The sequence below is a fragment of the Colias croceus genome, chromosome 23 (genome assembly GCF_905220415.1).
Source record: "Colias croceus chromosome 23, ilColCroc2.1".
NCBI classification, from domain to species: Eukaryota; Metazoa; Arthropoda; class Insecta; order Lepidoptera; family Pieridae; genus Colias; species Colias croceus.
This window is the reverse complement of record NC_059559.1, coordinates 105,415-125,381: the sequence shown is the minus strand read 5'-3', so window position 1 is coordinate 125,381 and position 19,967 is coordinate 105,415. Positions and strand designations below refer to the sequence as shown.

The 19,967-nt window shown below is 50.4% G+C and overlaps 5 protein-coding genes across 5 annotated transcripts; all 5 read right to left on the bottom strand.

Moving 5' to 3' along the window:
* Window positions 1–12: 12 nt before the first annotated feature.
* LOC123702078 (histone H2A) lies at window positions 13–612 on the bottom strand. The gene has a single exon (XM_045649723.1). It carries the CDS (start codon window positions 495–497, stop codon window positions 123–125), a length of 375 nt encoding a protein of 124 aa, XP_045505679.1. The 5' UTR covers window positions 498–612; the 3' UTR covers window positions 13–122.
* A 948-nt stretch (window positions 613–1,560) lies between these two features.
* On the bottom strand, window positions 1,561–3,069 carry LOC123702065 (late histone H1-like). Its single transcript, XM_045649711.1, has one exon. It carries the CDS (start codon window positions 2,803–2,805, stop codon window positions 1,963–1,965), a length of 843 nt encoding a protein of 280 aa, XP_045505667.1. The 5' UTR covers window positions 2,806–3,069; the 3' UTR covers window positions 1,561–1,962.
* A 1,607-nt stretch (window positions 3,070–4,676) lies between these two features.
* On the bottom strand, window positions 4,677–5,246 carry LOC123702094 (histone H4). Its single transcript, XM_045649739.1, has one exon. It carries the CDS (start codon window positions 5,174–5,176, stop codon window positions 4,865–4,867), a length of 312 nt encoding a protein of 103 aa, XP_045505695.1. The 5' UTR covers window positions 5,177–5,246; the 3' UTR covers window positions 4,677–4,864.
* Window positions 5,247–11,249: 6,003 nt separating this feature from the next.
* On the bottom strand, window positions 11,250–11,992 carry LOC123702073 (histone H3). Its single transcript, XM_045649719.1, has one exon. It carries the CDS (start codon window positions 11,852–11,854, stop codon window positions 11,444–11,446), a length of 411 nt encoding a protein of 136 aa, XP_045505675.1. The 5' UTR covers window positions 11,855–11,992; the 3' UTR covers window positions 11,250–11,443.
* Window positions 11,993–18,430: 6,438 nt separating this feature from the next.
* On the bottom strand, window positions 18,431–18,795 carry LOC123702469 (histone H2B). The gene has a single exon (XM_045650229.1). It carries the CDS (start codon window positions 18,751–18,753, stop codon window positions 18,550–18,552), a length of 204 nt encoding a protein of 67 aa, XP_045506185.1. The 5' UTR covers window positions 18,754–18,795; the 3' UTR covers window positions 18,431–18,549.
* Between the last annotated feature and the right edge of the window lie 1,172 nt (window positions 18,796–19,967).

The window sequence follows — 19,967 nt, the reverse complement described above, 5'->3', positions numbered from 1 at the left end:
TCAAGACATATATTGCGGCCCTGAAAAGGGCCTTTTGAACAATTCATAATATTATTATGATGAACATACATAAAAATATGTAATTGTAGCGTTATTGGTAAATGCAATGCAATGCAATCCAATTAGGCCTTCTTCTCCGTCTTCTTGGGCAGCAGCACCGCCTGAATGTTAGGCAATACACCGCCCTGTGCTATGGTCACGCCGGAGAGGAGCTTGTTCAGCTCTTCGTCGTTACGTATGGCCAATTGCAGATGTCTCGGAATAATTCTAGTCTTCTTGTTGTCGCGCGCCGCGTTGCCGGCCAACTCGAGAACTTCAGCCGCCAGGTACTCCATCACGGCCGCCAGGTAAACCGGGGCACCGGCGCCCACGCGCTCCGCGTAATTGCCCTTCCTGAGCAATCTGTGAATACGGCCGACGGGGAACTGCAGACCGGCACGGTTGGAACGTGACTTTGCCTTCCCCTTCACTTTACCGCCTTTACCGCGTCCAGACATTATTTACTGTTTTCTTTGATAATATAATAAACGAAAAACTGATACGTACGTACTTGATACGTACAACGATACGCGCCGATCACTAAAGTTGTATTTTTTTTTTAAGACGCCATCGGATTTAATATATTATACGGCACGCGTCCTAGTGATTGCGGTGGGCATGACGCCGTGAAATGCGAGCGAACACAAACGACGAGCGATGCGCAGTGAACACGACCGTGTCAAATAGGTAATAATAATATTTTTTTTTTTTTTTTAAGCGAGGCTTCATCAAGACCCATACCATACGTACATATACATGCAAATGATAATGATAATTTTTTTCACATTTCACACAAACAATATACCTACCTAAGCATTTTTTAATTTTTTTGATGCGGTGTACAGCATCCCCAAATATATTTGTAATGATTTTATAGCAAACATTACAATAATAAATTATTAATATGAGATTTTACAACAATCTAATTCTATGACGCTGTCGAAAAGACTTGTATCTGTACCGTGGTTGATTGTTTTAAAATAAGTAACAGAAACAGATTGTGTTGTCTAGACAACCATCAATAATAAATTCATACCAGTATAGATAGATTTTAGAGAGTATTTTTAACACAATTTTTAAAGTTGTGTTTAGTTTTATTTTTTATTATTACAAATACCTACATAGGTACTACATACATACAGGGAGTCGGGCGTCGGGCGGTCGGTCGGGCGGCGTGCGCTGGTGTGGGGCGGGCGGGCGGTGCATGTTTGTTTGCCTGTCTGTGTCTGTGTCTGTGTCTGTGTCTGTGTCTGTGTCTGTGTGGTAGCGTGTTGTAGTGTGCGATGATTAGTTACATATTTTATTTTGCAAGTTGAAGGTGAAAAGTAACGTGTGTGTTTACCGTACGTATTACGTAGGTGTTTGATTATTTTTTTTTTTTATTTTTTTTCTTATTTCATTGCGCGTCGATGTGTAGTTGTAGTAACGTAACCTAACGTAAAGCTGTAGATTTGATTTTCTTGTTGTTATTATATTGTGCATGCATGTTGCTACTATAATATATTATGTATGTATGTAAAATTGTAATAATAATGACATGATTAAAACATGTTAAAAATATGTACCTAATGACAAAAGTGCTAAATGAATAATAATAATTAATGTTTGAGTTTGAGTTTGTTGATTATGTATAGGTGGTAGTAGTAGACTGTAGATGTTATAATATTGTAGTTTTATTGTACCTACAAGTTGCTTGTTCGTCCTCGCAAATTGGAAGGAAACGTTAACGTTCGTAGTGAGTGCGCATTCGAAAATATATGTTAGCCCTGAGAAGGGCTTTTTGGCGATAGATATAATATAATAAATATATTAATATCTATTTTGCTGAGACCGCTGCACTGCATAACCAGTTCCAACCTTCCTCGAAGTCGAATTAGGTTGCGCTTGCGCCTGCGATTGATCGATTGCACGCACACCACACGTTCACTTCTTGGACGCGGCCGAGGCTTTCTTGGCGGTGGCCGCTTTGGATTTTGGCGTTGCCGCTTTCTTCGGTTTCGGTGCCTTCGGCTTCTTCGTGGGCGGTTTGGCGCTCCTCTTAGCCTTCGGCGCGGCGGCCGACGCTGCTGCGGCGGGCTTTGCGGCCGCTTTGCCCGCAGCCGGCGCCTTCTTGGCGGCCGCGGCGGGCTTCTTTCTGCCTGCAGCTACTTTCTTGTCTTTCACCGCTGACGCTTTCGACTTGGACGGCGAGGACGAAGAGTCTGCGGCCGCTGCTGCGGCGGCGGCTGCCGCCGCCTTCTTGGACCTGCTGCCTGCGTTGACGGCCGTCTTTTTGGCGGCCGCTTGCGCCTTGCCACCGCCGCCAGATTTGCGCACCTTGACGGCCGCCGCCGCTCCGGAGCCCTTGCCGGCGGCTCCGCTCGACGGAGCGGTCTTCTTCTTGGCCGCGGAGGACTTTGACTCCAGTTTGAACGAGCCAGATGCGCCCTTGCCCTTCGTCTGAACGAGCGTGCCGGATTCGACGGCGCCCTTGAGATATCTCCTAATGAACGGCGCCAGTTTATCCGCGTCCACCTTGTACGTGGCCGATATGTACTTCTTGATCGCCTGCAGGGAAGAGCCGCTACGCTCTTTGAGATCGCTGATCGCAGTGTTCACCATTTCCGACGTCTTCGGGTGCGCCAATCTCGCTTTGGCCGCTTTCTTGGCTCCTCCCGACGCCGCTGCTGCTGCTGCTGCTGCTGCTGCTGCTGCTGCTTTGGGCGCTTTCTTCGCGGGCGTCGACGCTGGCGCCGGAGTTTCAGTTTCGACTGCGGTGTCTGCCATTTTTGTTAATTAAAATTCAACTTCACGTCGACAATATGTAATAATTATTATATTATATTAGTATATAATATAATTACTGTTATACGTAGTACGTAGTAGGTTTCACTGTATTCGACGTACGGTGTCGCTAGTGTAGGAATCGACTGGACGGTTTACCTCACGGGGAACCGTGCAATCGAGATACGTTTTCTCGCGGTCGCGCTTGAAACTTTTCACTAACATGCCTCCGTTCGAACGTATATTTTACGTGAAATTAACGTTTAAAAGCATACGTTTCACATGTTTCTCGTCCCTTTTGAGATCGGCCCTCGTAGTGTGCAAGCCCGCGCGACGCTCGAGGAGCGCATCGATCGCGATGGACGTTTAAATTTTGCCAAGGGCTATCCGCGTGCGCGGTGTCAACTTTAAAATTATCATTTCACCTGTAATTAAACCGATTGTCGTTTCGAAAAAGGCTCTCTCAATACACTGATATACAGACGTTAAGGTGAAACTATTCGTAATCGCCATATAATATGTTTGCGACGGTTTTTAGGGGGATGAATGTGACCTGTTGTAGAACAGCATAACGCAAACGACGACCGCGCGGCCGGCTACACACACAGTTCGGCGATCGGTCGAATATGTTTAACGTCCTTTAAATACAAAAATAATAACAATACGAATGTGCCACAATAAAGAAATGACAATATTATAAATAAATGTCACATATGTATTGTCACAGGTAAGTATTAACCAGTAGGTACATAGTACGCACACCACACCGCACCGCCCGCACGTCTTAATATTGTCAAAATATTATATTATAGGCCGCGCGAGAACGAGACTACGATTCACAATTGCGTATTTATTAATATATTATTATTGTGTTAACTTAATATCGTCGCATAATAACGCATAATAAGCAATACCTAAATAATAGACAGAGGAGAAGTAACAATATTATGATGACGAATCGATAATAACACGAATGTAGTTAATTAATAGTTTATTATTTACCTAATCGTTAAGTTACTTATATATCATCATCATCATCATCATCATCATCATCATCATCATCAACTTAATGCAATTACAAATTCAATAGCGACAATGACGTATCCATGTTTTGATGAATTATTGTCGTACCGTTGTAGATTCCTTAAATCTTCGTAATGTACCTAAGCGCAGTAAATAATAATAGGTACTTAAATAAGAATATAATAATGAATCTAATTAGGTACCTATTGTCGAGCCAATTTAATAGGCCACATTTGACGTCTATCAATTTTATCTTCGAACAGAGGTAACCTGCTTAAAAACATCGATTAAAGTGAATAAATCGATACGGATTTGAAACATTTGTCAATCGAATTTATTAATTTATGATGATGATGATTCAGATGATGATTTTTATTCACAAGACGTAATCAATGCATTCTATTCTAGATGTCAGATTTCGATTTTTAGAGTAACGCCTCTGGTATTTATTATGTTTAGAATGGTTTATCAGTAAAATGAAAATATCTTAAAATTATTACTTTTATCGGTCATTTCTAACAAAACGAAATACCTATCTTGTTATTCTATGTCGTCGTTACTAGATTACGTTGTTGAATTTTGTTGAACTGTCAAATGTTGCCTATTAAAGTGGCTCTACTATACTTAATATTATAATTAATGCGAAAGTTTTTGATGGATGGATGGATGGATGTATGTATGTATGTATGTATGTATGTATGTATGTGTTGAACCGATTACAATGAAATTTAGCACACATAATAATATTATAGAGAGTACAAGTGAAATGATAGCGAGTGTTGTAGTTTTGCGCGCGAGGGGAAACATATCCATAATACAATATTATATAATATTGTGGAATTAATGAATCGTTTGCGGCCCTGAAAAGGGCCTTTTTGTAGTTAATTTGTTTGTTTCAAAATCATCGCCGTGGTGATCGTACGCCCATCTTTATTCGTACCAAGAAGTATTAAAGGCCGAATCGATTGTATGGAAGAATTGACGTACGTACGAACGGACGGACGATCTTTGAAGTAACACAATTACTATGTAAAAACAATTAACCGCCGAATCCGTAGAGGGTACGTCCCTGACGTTTCAGCGCGTACACGACGTCCATTGCGGTGACGGTCTTCCTCTTTGCGTGCTCGGTGTAAGTGACGGCGTCGCGGATCACGTTCTCGAGGAATACCTTGAGAACGCCGCGCGTCTCTTCGTATATCAAACCGGATATACGCTTGACGCCACCCCTGCGAGCGAGACGACGGATCGCGGGCTTCGTGATACCCTGGATGTTGTCACGGAGCACCTTCCTGTGCCGCTTAGCGCCACCTTTTCCGAGCCCCTTGCCTCCTTTACCGCGGCCTGTCATATCGCCGACTGTCTTGCGTGATTCTACTCGTTTAGATACTTGCTTACTCGCTGCGTGCCCGAAAGCTTGTGCGCTCCGCAATCGAGAGGTCTTCGCTCCCACTAATGTGGGGGGAAAGAGTACCGGGGCCAAGCCCCCCAACTCTGGTGTCTCTCGCCTCCCGCAACTACGGGAGGGTCCCTGGGGTAACCCCATTCTATGGGGTTATTATTTGCTCATTGCTCATTGCTCAACGCCGGCCCCCACCCAGGCAACCTGCCCACGGCGACTCGGGGTCTGCGTTTCCGCTAACTGGGCGATCCGCCCCACCGGGTGAGACCCTTACGGGAGGCCCAGCGAGTGCGGGTCAGCGACCAAGCGCGGTGGCGACGCGTCCCCCTCGTCCCGGGCCAAGTCGCGCGGGTAAGGCTTCGCGTCAATCGCGCTAGCTGTCCAAGGTGCAATGTTTCGGAGGTGTTCGTGGTTTGATCTATCGGTTTTTTCGAAGATCCTCTTTGCCTGCTCTTTGATAATCTTTTCGAGAGGTTCCACTCCCAAGTCTCTCTCGATAGTGGAGTTACGGACGTATCTGGGGGCGTCGACGATGACTCGCAGAGTGCGCGACTGAGCCGTCTTAATTTTCTTTTTACAGGCTTCAGAGATGTAGCCGTACCAGACTGGGGCAGCGTACAGTATTTTAGGTCTCACGTAAGTGTTATATAGTTTCAGCTTCAGTCTGGTAGGCAGGCTGGATGCGAAGATCGGTCTCAGTCGCACGGCTGCGATCTGCGCCTGGCGGGCGGCTTTCCTGGCTTGGTGATTGAAGCATAGACGCCTGTCTATCTCCACCCCCAGATATGTGATTTTGTTAGCCCACGGGATCTTGGTTTGCAGTACTTCAAGATTCGTAGGGTTTGGCGCGTGTCCCATACATATGGCCTGTGTCTTGGTCGGGTTCACTCGCAGCCTCCATTTGTCCAGCCACTCCGGTAGGCTGTCCAGAATCCTCTGCATCTTGATAGCTGCATGATCTCTGTTTAGAGATGTTGCTATGTACGCCGTGTCATCCGCGAACAGGGACAATTGGGAGTCCGCCCTGCTCGGGACGTCATCCGTATACACGGCGTACAGGTGTGGAGATAGGCAGCTGCCCTGTGGGACCCCAGCTTCAATCCTCCTAGTGGTGGAGAAGGCGCCACCTATGCGGACCTGAAAGGCCCTGTCCTCCAGGAAGCTCCGTATGAAGTCGAGGACATAGTGTGGACAGCTTAGCTTGCTCAGCTTGAATAGGAGGCCCTCGTGCCACACTTTGTCAAAGGCCTTCTCCATGTCCAAGAACACCGCAACTGCCGCTTCCTTTTTGTTTCTGGCTGCTACGAGGGAATGGACGACTCTGGACAGTTGCAGTGTTGTGCTGTGTTCTGTCCGGAACCCAAATTGCTCCTCTCTTGGTGTGAAGTGTGGTGAGAAACGTCGTAACACTAGTCGTTCAAGCACCTTGGACATGGAGGGCAAAAGAGATATGGGCCTGTACCCATCAGGCCTTGTTTGGTCCTTTCCCTGCTTGGGGAGCATAACAACAACGGCAGTCTTCCACATCAGAGGGACATGGCCCAGCCTAAGGCACCCATTATATACGCGGCAGAGCGCCGCAACCGCTCTTCGGTGCAAGCTTCTTAGGGCCAGGTTGGGTATGGAGTCATTCCCCGGCGCTTTCTTTGGCTTCAAGTCTCTGATCGCTTTATTAAGCTCCCTTGGGGACACCGCCTTGATTTCCTCCTGGAGGCGTGGTCCGGTGAATACTTCTTGGAGCGTGACCTCCACCGCTCTGGCATGCACTCTGTCCACTGCTGGAAATGGTCTAAAGGTGCTGGCGAGGTGGTCAGCCAGCAGCTCCGCCCTTTGTGTCGGATCGTAAATAAGACCACTCTCCGTCCTCAGCGGCAGGGTAGGGACGGCTTCGCTCGTGAGTGCCTTGCATATTCCATACAGGGCCTCATCATTGTCTACTGCTGCGTCAATCTTTTCCTCCCATTCAGCTGTCCTCTGCTTCCTAAGCAGTTCTTTCGTTTCTTCGTCCAGTCGGTTTAGTCGACTACGGAGCGTTGGGCACCTGGTTTTTTGCCATTCTTTCCTGAGTCTACGCTTCTCTTGTATCCTACTTTTCAGGTGTCTTGGCAATGGCTGTCGCTGTCGGTCTCGGAAGCTCGGTTCTGATGAGGTGTTTTTCAGAGCCTCTTGTATGTTCAAAGTAATGTCCCGGACATACTTGTCAATGTCCTCTCTACTTCTTATCGGTCCTGCTGTGATACCGGCTGTCTTTTCTGTGAAGGCCTCCCAGTTAGTTTTTCCCCTTCTGGGGGGTGGTGGGATGGTTGTCGGGGGGGCTGTGATGGTTACCACGACTGGATGATGATCCGACCCCAAATTGTCCTCCAGGACCTCTTGTGTGAGCCTACCAGTAAAGGCCCGGGTGACTGCGAAGTCTATAGTACTCGGCATGTGTGTACGCGTGTCCGGGTAATGTGTTGGAACACCCGGGCTGTGAACGGTGCCGCCTACGTGGTCTAGCACGGCACGGAGTCGTGTACCAGCGGAGTTGGTGTTTGGTCCGCCCCATTCTAGATTTTGGGCGTTCCAGTCGCCCATGGCCAGAGTGGCGATATCCTGCGGAGGAGAGAAAATCGCTTCAATGTCGCCTCTGGAGATAGTGTATCCTCCCGGCCGGTAGATGCCAAGAATTCTTGTTTGCGTGCCCCGGATGTCAATCTCAATTCCCAGGGCATCCATGGCTTCCAGCTGCGTATAGGTGGGCAGAGGTCTGTGGATTACTGCCCTCTTTACTAGAACAGCGATTCCCCGGTACGGATGTCCAGCTTGATTGGTTTTGTCCTCCCTATACACGTGGTACCCTGGGACTCTCAGCTTTTCCTTGGCCGATAGGAGGGTCTCGGAGATCAGGGCGATGTGGATTCTGTATTCGTGTAGGACCTGCTTGAGTAGAGCGGCTTTCTGTCGCAGGCCCCTGGCGTTCCAGTATAGGATCCGTATATTATCCATTGTGGAGCTCTAAGATCTTCGACAGTCCTTGGACAACCGCCGTCACTGGGCTTTCGTCCTTCAGGATCGCGTTTAGAACGTCGACTAGGATCTTGACCAGCACGGCCACCTCCTCCTTTTGCCGGGGCGAGTCCTGGCGCGCCTGGCGTGGAATTCTTCTTATATTTTCGGACGCTTGCTCGTCCTTGGCTGCTGTTGCCACTCGACTGTCCGGTTGGGCGGTTGGAGGCTCCTCATTGGGCGGCTGCGTCTCTTTTTTCTTCTTCTTTGTCTTCTTCTTTTTGCTTTGTGTGGCCGCCGCTGCCGCTTTAGGCATGTTGGCCACAGCCATCAATGAAGTACCCGTCTGTTCGCCCAGCGGGACGGGCTCTATGGTCGGCGGGGCGGGGGGGTCCTTGGGTTTCCCCTTCGGCGGTCTCGTTGCGGCCGTGGGACCGGCCTTCTTGTTCCTTGCCTCTCTTTTGAATACTGGGCAGGAGGCATTGTTGGCCGGGTGCGGCCCTCCGCAGTTCGCGCATGTCGCCGGTAAGTCTTTTGGGCGACTGCACTCACTTGCCGCGTGCGCCTCCCCGCATCTTACGCACGCGATTTTTCTGTGGCAATTGTGCGAGGAGTGGCGGAACTTCTGGCACCGGTGACATTGCGCCGGCCCCTTCTTCGCACGCCAGGCTTCTATTTTGACCCCCGGCATACACAGCATTTCATTAATGCTGTATATAGCCGGGGTGGTGTCTGCTTCTCGTTTTATTATTGCGAAAAATATGCAGCCGGGCCGGCCCTTCCTTGCCCTTATATGGCGCGCATATTCCGCCTTATGCCCCAGTTCATTGAATGCCTCTATTATCTCCTCCGGGGTCGTCTGGCTGGGAAGGCCGCGTATTGCGACCTTCAGGCTCCTCTCTTGTGGCGGCGTGTATGCGTGCCACGCAATGTTTTCGAGCCCCCCCAAATAATTTTGGACGGCCCTGAACTCGTCGCCGTCCTCCGGCACAAATCGAATGCCCTTCCCGTATGGGCGGGCGCTGGGATTTCTTCCTATAATTTGCTTCAGTTTTCGGAAGTGGGCTGCCCAGTCGGGGAGCTCATCCACGACAATTGGTGGGTATTTTTCCTTTTTGGTGGCAGTGGCGGCGGTGCTCTGTGTTGCAGGCGGCTGGTCTCCCGCGGGGGGCGGGGAGGATCCCACGGCCATCGCGTATGATGGCGTTACAGGATTGAGCCGCTTTTTCGGCCTCTCATTTTCTGCTTCAAGCTCGTCGCTTGCGGAGCGGGGGCGCCGCAAGGGGGTGTCCATGGGAGGGAGGGGGGCGCTCCTCGCCTCCTCGATCGCAGCCTTCTCCTCCTCCGGAATCGGTTGTACCATCAGTCTCTCGATTTGCTTTCTTCGCTCACTTAAACATGCTGCCATTGCGGCGTGCATCTCCTCGGAGAAAGCCCCCATCTCAAGGAGGCGGCTTGTAAGGACCATGTCCCTCTCCAAGCGGGAGCGCGGCGATAGGATCTCCCTTGTTGATTTGGCCGAACTCGGCGGCGGAATCTTGGGGGGCTCAGGCTGTTCCTCCTCGTCCTCCGAACTTCCATCGTCCTCCATTGGGGTGCTCTTTTGAGAGCGGCTCTCCGCTCGGTCAACCTCGGCTTCAGTGTCTCTACGGCTCTCCGTGCGGTCAACCTGCATTTCGGTATCCATAACTCGAACGCTAGGCGGCGCCTCGGTGCCACGGCTCTCCTGTCGGTAAACCCGCGGGTTCGCGGGTTGGCCGCTAGGCGGCGCTTGACTGGTGCTCGCTAGTCTTGGGTCGCGATTGCGCGGCTCCATTTCAACAGTGCTAATTTACATAAATAAATTCCCGACTGTTGGAACGCAGTTGGCCCTGAAAAGGGCCTTTGATTTGGATACACTCTCCGAAGAGAGTAGGGAGCGATCCACACGGTCCCAGGAGGGGGATCTACAGCCCCTCCTCCTCACGTTCCCCGGTGAGACCCGCTTGTGGGAGGCCGGGAAAAGTGAGGAGGCGAGAATAAATCTTCCCTCCGGAATCAGATATGTTGGCTTCCTACTCCACGGCGGTTACTCGATGCAATTTTGCTAAGCAAAATTTTCTGTAACTCCTCAGTTGTGTTCGTGGACCCGGGTGTGCTAGTCGTCGCTCAGCGAATCCTGCGCTCCGCAACGTTTAAATCGCCTCTATTTATACACACACATTATACACGCGTTTCGCTCGGCCCGGCCTCGATGCGCGACGGAGACGGATAGATAATATATCGTGCATATCGAGGGACTACGTTAATAATCTTTGAATAATAATAATAATATGATATCAAAATCATAAATTCAAACTCAATCACAATAATTGACAACATTAATTCATTTTTTTTTTTAATCGCAAATATTTTTAGAGAAATTAAATAAAAAAAAAAAAAATACCGTAACCGTATCGTAGTTTACCTCAGCCTTATGTGATTTAAAAAAAAAAAAAAAAAAAAAATTTAACACAAATAAGGTTTCATAATATATTATCTTTAATTAAGATATTAAATAAAATCCTCCTTGATGATTCCCAATTCGACTGTAGTCTGTACTGTTATATTTTTACCTCAGCCTTATGTGATTTAAAAAAAAAAAAAAAAAAAAAAAGTTTAACACAAATAAGGTTTCATAATATATCTTTAATTAAGTTATTAAATAAAATCCTCCTTGATGATTCCCAATTCGACTGTAGTCTGTACTGTTATATTTTTACCTCAGCCTTGTGATTTAAAAAAAAAAAAAAAAAAAAAAAAAAGCCAAATGTACCAACATCTAAATGAAAAAACTATTTCATTAGAAGAATTTAAGGTTAATGGTTACTGAATGATTACATTACTAAAATCTAAAATTCATCAGGTAGGTAAGTTTTCTGTTTGTTTGTTATTTATAACAATATTCAGTATGCAGTAGGTAATATAATAATATTAATATTTATCATTCTCATAACAATATTATTAGGTATTTCGTTGTCTGTTTCTGTTACTGCACAGTGGAAAACATTTATAGTTAGGTTAGGTACTATTAAAATGAATCACGTGCGGCCCTGAAAAGGGCCTTTTTTTTTTTTTTAACATTCGATGTCCGATGACGTGTCCTCTGTGCTATGTCATGTTATGTTATGTTATGTTATTTCATATTGAAACCACACACCACACGACACGACACGACGAGACACGAACAATGCAAACAACAAACGGATCTTAGGCGCGTTCACCACGGATACGGCGGGCCAATTGAATGTCCTTTGGCATAATGGTCACTCTCTTAGCGTGTATAGCGCACAGATTGGTGTCTTCAAATAGACCTACGAGGTACGCTTCGCTCGCCTCCTGCAGGGCCATGACGGCCGAGCTCTGGAAGCGGAGGTCAGTCTTGAAGTCCTGCGCTATCTCACGGACGAGACGTTGGAACGGCAACTTGCGGATCAGTAGCTCAGTGCTCTTCTGGTAGCGACGAATCTCACGCAGAGCAACCGTGCCGGGCCTGTAGCGATGGGGCTTCTTCACGCCACCGGTTGCGGGCGCACTCTTGCGGGCCGCTTTGGTGGCGAGCTGCTTCCTCGGCGCCTTTCCACCGGTGGACTTGCGAGCGGTCTGCTTTGTGCGAGCCATTGTGATCGGCGGGCTTGGTCGAAATTCGAATTCACTATATTATAGAGAAATAAAACAACAAAGTGGCCGCGATACGACCGCACGGAGAAGTGGTTGCGCTTCGAATGAATACGAAAACGCGTACGACGCCGTTTTTATAAACACGCCGTTTTACGAACGAACGAACGAACGAGTGGGTCTTCACACACGCGGCCTCCGTTAGGAGGCTGCGTGGGGAATGCTGATCGGGGCGGGAAGCCCCCTGCAGCAGGTGGATAGCGCCGCCCGCTAATACGGGCGGGTTACTGTGGGGGCGAACCGCCCTGTTTAGGTATTTGGGGCACAGTATAGGAGACTGTGCCCGACTCGGAAGCTTTGAACCTTTTCGCATTTTGCGAAGACTCGACCGACCTGTGTTTGATTTTACGAGCCCGGCCAGAACTTTTTAGGCCGGGGACGGACAAGGAACCCGGGAGCGACACAAAACCGATTGGTGAGGTAGGAAGCGCCAATTGCGCGTGGGGATAGGCGTGGGAGTGGCTGGGTACGTTGTGTACCGATTGTGTAGGAGTTATGCAGGGTGAGGCGACAGACGGCGCGGTAGGGTGCGCCGTCGCAGGCGGGGCTTGCGTGGGTGGGGGTATTATAAGGGAATGCGCTATTTGCGCGTGGGAGTGGATTTGGTAGGAGGGAATAGTAAGGGGCGCACAGAGTGCGTGGGCGGCAGGTGGCGCTGGAAGCGCTAGATTGGATACCGACGCTGTTTCCAACGTCGGCTGGTGGGAGGGCGCTGTGGACGCCTTAGGAGAGGGGGGTGGTAGTAGGTCGCGCGGATTTGGACGACGCGACCCGGGAATGGCGCGGTGCGGAGCAATCTCTCGGAGATGGTGATGAGAGGAAGCGTCCGCCCGCGAGAACATATTTTGGGAGAGACGAAGGATAAACTCATCCAGCGTTTCTACACCGAGATCGCTACGTATTAGCTCGTTTCTCACATACCTCGGCGCGCCGGCGATAGCGCGTAATGCGAGTGACTGCCGCGCGCGCATTCTGCGGCGCAGGCTTTCACACACATACACATACCAGGCGGGCGCAGCGTACGTGAGGAGCGGCCGTAGGTAGGTTTTATAAACGCTTACCTTTATACGCAGCGGGAGTTCAGCGTATAACACCGGACGAAGTATGGCGTGGGCGGCTTTGCACTTGTTGATTACCTGCTTCACGTGGCTGTTAAAGCGAAGCCTGCAATCAATAGTTACACCTAGGTAAAGGACGGTATCGGACCATGGGATCTGCTCACCAGCCAAAGTGAGTTGGTGGGAGGGGGTCAAACCACCGAACCGAATCACCTGTGTCTTTCGCGCGTTGACAGATATCCGCCAACGCTCGAAATACGCAGGCAACTCATCGAGCCAGCGTTGCGCCTTAACCATCGCATGCGTTGTATTCAACGATGCGGCGATCAAAGCTACATCGTCGGCATATAGTGCGAGGATTTGATTAGAATTTAGCGCGGGGGAAGGGAAGTCATCTGTGTAGGCGGAGTAAAGCGCGGGCGATAAACAGCTGCCCTGCGGGACACCCGCCTGCACAGAGTGGTTTCGGGAAATGGCGGGGGACACGGAAACGTGAAAGGAGCGGTCCGTGAGGAAGGAGTGCAATATCCTCACAAGCCGCGCGGGACACTGGGTAGTGGTAAGGATCTTATATATAAGACCCTCGTGCCAGACGCGGTCGAAAGCCTTTTCGATATCTAGAAATATTGCGACCGCTCTCTCATTCCTGTTCAAGGCGGAGCTAACATGGTGCAATACTCTAGATATCTGAAGGGTGGTACTATGTGCCGAGCGAAAGCCGAATTGCTCAGCGCGCGGCGACACGTACGGACGCAGCATAGGCAGCAGTAGTGACTCGAACACCTTGGAGACTGTGCTCAACAAGGTGATGGGTCGATAACTGCCCGCTAAGGAGGCATTCTTGCCGGGTTTCGGGATCATTATTACGCGACCGGTTTTCCACACTGAAGGGAAATGGCCGGTGCGTAATATACCGTTAAACAGCCGCGACAAAGCCGCGACTGTTTTACGGGGGAGGTGGCGGAGGGATTCGTTCGTCACGCCGTCCTCACCGGGCGCTTTGCGCAACTTTGTACGCGAAATCGCACGGCGGACGGCGGACGGGGAGGTGAAGAATACTTCCTCAGCGGGCGGTATCGGTGATGCTAGAAAACCTGACAGGTGTTCGTTCACCACTGCTGCGTGGGCGGCGCTCGACGGCGTCAGGGGGTTCGGCTGAAAAACTTGTGCCAGATGTTCGGCGAACAAGTCAGCGCGACCCTGAGGGGCGTATATATAATTACCCGCGGAATCGGTGAGTGGGCGCGCGGGGGCAGTTGAAGATTTAAGCCTGCGACAGAGGTTGTGGAGCGAGGGCCAGTCCTCGGCGGCCGAGTCGATCGCACGGTGCCAGCCCTCGATCCTGTTCGCCTCAAGCGCATCGCTAACTTGCTCTCGCAAGCGAGCAAGTTGCCGCTTGAGGGTGGGACAGCGCGAATGCTGCCACTGCCGTCGCAGAGCTCGCTTCTTCTGGATGAGGGCTTTGATGTGAGCGGGAATGGGGGGGAGTATGGAAGTGGACGGTTTAAGTGTCGTGGCTTGGGAAAGAGCGGACTTGAGTGCTTCATGCAAGCCATTCGCGAATATCTCCACGTCCTCGGCGCTTGAAACCGCGCGTGAGGGCGTAGAGCGCTCAAGCGTATTCGCAAATAACTCCCAATTAACACAACGGCGGGAGTAGGATGGGGCAAGCGCGGAACTGTTTGCAGTGATCTCGACCAATACCGGCAGGTGGTCTGAGCCGAGATCGTCCACAATAACAGTTTGCGACATCGACTGGTGGATCACATTGTGAATCGTAAAGTCGATGACGTCCGCTTGGTGGGAGTCTGTACGAGGATAGTGAGTGGGTTCGGAAGGGCCCTCTATAACAATGTCGTTATAATCGATAATGTTATAAAGGGCTTTGCCGTTGCAACAATCGAGGCGGGATAACCAGTGCGAATGCTTACTGTTCCAGTCGCCCGCGGCGATCGTCGGCACGCTCGAGGCGAAAAGTCGTTTCACCTCGTTCGTGTCAACTCTCCCCCCGGGCGGCCTGTATACAGCATACATACGCAGCCTGCCCACCGGAAACTCCGCCTCGATGCCGAGCGCGGAAAAGGATTGGGATGTGAAAGCGGGGAGTGGGGTGTGAGGGATGGACTTGCGGATAAGGATCGCAAGTCCGCGGTACTTACGCCCATGCGGGGAGCATTCGTCCTGTCTGTACGAGACGTAGCCAGACGCGCTGAGTTTGTCAGCCGCGCCCAAGTGCGTCTCGTTTAGGAGGACGACGTCTACTCGTTGTTCACGCATGAGGTGGCGCAGTAATGTCGCTCTCTCCTTGCTGAGCCCGCTCGCGTTCCAGTAAATGAAGCGGCTACTCACTGTTGAGCGAGAGTCAGCAGGCCCTGCATGATGATGGGGATCGGGTCGGCGCCTTCCTCCAGCGCGGCCAGCATGCTCTGGAGCACCTGGCACGCCACTCGCATCGCAGTCCGCTTGGCTGGGTCGAGCTGTGCCGATGCTGGGCCGAGCTGTGTCGAGGTTTGTACTCGGGCGGGTTCGGGTAAGTTCGGCTGCGATCGTTGCGCCGAAGTTACCCGAGCGGAGGTCGGCGGCTGCGCTCGTGTGCGCTCGGGCTGGCGCTGCTGCGCATGCGCCGGCGCCTGCGGAATGTGCGCGGGCGGGCCGGCAGGGAGCACGGAGGCGGTAGCGGTCCGAGGGGGCTGCGTGCGGGAACGTTTCTTACCGCTGCGCCCCCTTCGGTTTCTTCTTGCGGATGTGGTTGCGGGGGCGTTGTTCGCCGCCGCCATAAGACCGGTGGAGGGGGCCTCTCCACGAGGCACCGGCTCTACGGGCGCGGGTGGCGCCGCCGGCGCGCTAGGCCGCACATTCGGTGCGGCGCGCGGCTGCTGCGGCTGCTGCTGTGTGGTCGTGGTGCGCGCTATCGGGCCCGCCTTTTTATTGCGGGCCTCGCGCCGCAGCACCGGGCAAGAGGAGTGGTTGGCGGGGTGTGGTCCCGCGCAATTTGCGCAGATGGCGGGGGCGTCTCTTGGCCGCGGGCAGTCCGCGGTCGCGTGGCTCTCGCCGCAACGCACACAGGCAAGCGGCCTGTGGCAATTGTGCGACGAGTGTCGGAAGCCCTGGCACCTGTGGCATTGCGCGGGGCCCCGCTTGGAGCGCCACGCCTCTATGGTGACGCCGGGCATGTACAGCAGCTCTTTGACTGCATATATGCCCGGCGTGAGGTTCTCGGTCTTTCTTAGTATGACCAAGAATATGCATCCGGGGCGCCCTTTCCGGGCGCGGATGGGCCGCGCGAACTCGGGGTCATATCCCCGGTCGCGCAGCGCGGTCATGAGCTCCTCGGGCGTGGTGTTGACGGGAAGGCCACGGACGGCGACCTTCACACTGCGCTCCGATTCAGGGGAGTAGGAGAACCAGGATATCTCAACTCCCTCCTCCTGAATGCGGCGCAGGTACCTGTCCACCGCCCGGTATTCCACCTCGTCCTGAGGCGAGAAGCGCACGCCGGTCCCGTAGGCGCGCGCGCTTACCTGTCGCCCCAGCGAGGCGGTGATGTTACGTAGGTGAGTCGCCCAATTTGGGAGCGACTCAACCACGATAGGCGGGTAGCGGGGTGTTTTCGGCGCGCCGCTAGGTGGCGCCGTTGTAGCAGCGGTGGATGCGGGGGCGGCAGCGCTAGGTGGCGCTGCTGTCGCCCTCGGTGTGGGGGCGGTCGGCTGCGCAGGCGCACTGGCGCGCTGCATGCCGGACGGGCCCGGTTGCGGCTCCTCGGCGGCCTCCACGTTGATACGGCGGGGGCGGCGTGGATCGCGTGGGTGGAGTGGTGGCACGACGGCGCCTGCACTTACCGCCGCATAGGTGGGCGGAGCGGGTGTGGCTGCGGTCGTGTCCATGCTCTCGAAGTCCGTGGTGGTGGTGGTGGTGGTAGCGGGAAGGAGGGCGGGAGTCTGGCAAGGCCGCTTGGCCTGTGCCGCCTCGACCTGCTCCTCCTCCTCGTCGCTGCTGAGGAGGCGACGGCGCCTCGCCCGTGGCTTGCCCGGAGGGATCGGGAGGGTGGCAAGTTTTGCCAACAAAACCTGTTCATCCTCCGGCGATGGCTCCTCCAAGCAGCCCAGCGGTATGCGCGCCAGGTCGCCTCGTCTCATTTCGATGTAAGAGGCCAACCAGCCGCGCAGCTTGCGCGACAGGAGGCCCGACGACACGAACCGGTCGATCAGCACGGCATCCGACAGAAATGCGGTGCGTGGTGATACTTCCTGGTCCGGGTCAGGAACGTCCTCTGCGGCGGCGGCCTCAGGTAATCCCCATTGACGGGGTTGCGTCCAGAAGGGGCGGGAGGGGCGCCCGGGAGCCGAGCTCGACCGGGCTACTCCATCGCGGCCAGTGCGCGTGACTATGCGCGGGCGCGAACTGCGCGCGGGAGTCACATTTGTGTGGCCCTGAGAAGGGCCTTTGGGTCCGGCATGCTCCATCGGGGAGCACGTGGGCGTTTGCCTGCGCTGCTAAAACGTGTTAAACACACATCACCGCCCTCTCCACTTAACGGCTTTCGCCGAAAAACGGCAGGCGGTGCTGCGGGTTATAACCGGGTATAACAGGCAAAGGCGAACTCCACGTGGGGCGACTAGCAACCGAACTTTATACACAAAGTGGCGTAGTACGCTCTGAATTGCGTATTAGCGAAAGAGATAGCACGAGCGCGGAGCACGTGGTCGGGAGCAACGAGTGGACACGACCAGCGTACACGGCAAACGGACTATCCGAACCGATTACAATGAAATTTAGCACATATATAGAAGGTAACTTGGATTAACACATAGGGTAGGTTTTAACCCGGAAATCCCACGGGAACGGGAACTATGCGGGTTTTCCTTTGAAAACGCGGGCGAAGCCGCGGGCGTAAATCTAGTACAAAATATTAATTTACTAAAACTATTACAAAACACAAAACTAGGTATATAAATATAACACAACAGAAAATCGGTTCGAATGTCTGTCCGTGTGTGCTATTTTCCCTATATAAATTTGTATAATTAAAACTAGAGAACCGATTTTGATTCGGTTTATTTCAATAGATAGACTGCATCTCGAAGGCTACTTTTTATTATTGCAAAATAATATTTTTAAAGTAAAACTAATGAAGAGGAAAACTTTGTTTGTTAATGAATAGGCTCATCATCAAAACTACTGGACCGATTTTGATGAAATTTGGCACAGACAGTCTTTAGACGCTGAGAAAGAACACAGGCTACTTTTTTAATATATACCGCGGGCGAAGCCCTAGTTTGTAAATAAATTAAAATAAATCATACCCGCAAATGACCAACGTTAAACGTATAATTCGAAATTCGAATTTCAAAATTACAACTTTAGGTTTTCTTTTTTTTTTCTCACTGCTGTTGTTCGTGTTGGAGAAACGTATTTTTGACGTGTAAACACACACAATTCATTCATGAAATATATTGTGGCCCTGAAAAGGGCCGTTGTTGTTTTGATAGTATTTATAATAATAATAAACACAAAACGCGAGCGAGCGGGCGTTCGATAAGTCGAACACGCCACGCCGTTGTCCCGACGGCGGACGGCCGCTCACTTGGAGCTCGTGTACTTGGTGACCGCCTTGGTGCCCTCGCTGACCGCGTGCTTGGCGAGCTCGCCGGGCAGCAGCAGCCGCACGGAGGTTTGCACCTCTCGCGACGTGATGGTCGACCGCTTGTTGTAGTGAGCGAGCCGGGACGCCTCCGCGGCGATGCGCTCGAAAATGTCGTTCACGAACGAGTTCATGATGGACATGGCCTTCGAGGAGATACCGGTGTCGGGGTGGACCTGCTTGAGCACCTTCACCTTGGAAATACATGTTTTCGTTATGAATAGACAATATTAATAAAATTAAAAAATTGTATATAATTTACAATCATAAACTTAGGAATAGAACAAAAAAAAATTACCATTTAACACAAAAACAAACAAAAAAAAAATCAATCGAAATATCATTTATCACATAACAAAATCAATAAAAAATACAATTAAATAAAAAAAAACACAATTAAATCTAAAAACTACAAACTTACACACAAACAACTTAAAATAAATACTGAAAACTTCTAATAGACCAGGAGATACTGACACAAAATTTCGAGTCATTTAGAACAGGATGGCGGTTCTACAGGGTTCTTAGTACGCATTGAAAAAAAAATAATAATGGTGTGAACGCTGGTACCGGCAGCTTAGTCGCGTGGGCGTTAGTCGAACTCAGCGGAAAATAGCGAAAGTCAAGTCAAGTCAAGTTTTTCTTTTTTTCAATGCGTACTAAGACCCCTGTAGAACCGCCATCCTGTTACAAATGACTCGAAATTTTGTGTCAATATCTCCCGGTCTATAAACTATTCAAAAACATATTACACTCAAATTGCAAATCTAAACTACCTATTCTCATATCCACATAAAACACGCAAAGGTTCATCAAAATTGATACAGCCGTTTAAAAGTTCAGCAACAACACGATTAAGACCATAAGAATCATATTTAAATTATTACCAACTAAAATAACTCCAACTTTTAAATTCATATTTAAAAAAAAGACAATTTCAATATACAGACAAATCCGCGTGAAAAAACTAGTATTTCTATAGGTTATACGTTATTTTAGTTCATACACTACATCAGTGCAAAGTTTCATAAAAATCCGTTCAACAGTTTTCATATAACAAAACAACAAACAGGCAAACACTATTACAAATAAAACGTTCATAATATAACTAGAAATTCGCCGCGGCTTCATTCGAGTGCAAATTTTATGAATATTTAAAACTTATAAAATTCCTTCATTAACCGCTCTATCTATTTAAATAAACCGCATCAAAATCCGTTGCGCCGTTTTTGAGATCTCGAGTCATTTTCAACTTGATTAGGTATTCCGCAGTACACGAGCGCTTCATTCAAAAACCACTGTTTTCTGAAAAACAATAAAGAAAATTAATATCATTATGTATTTTTATATTAATTTA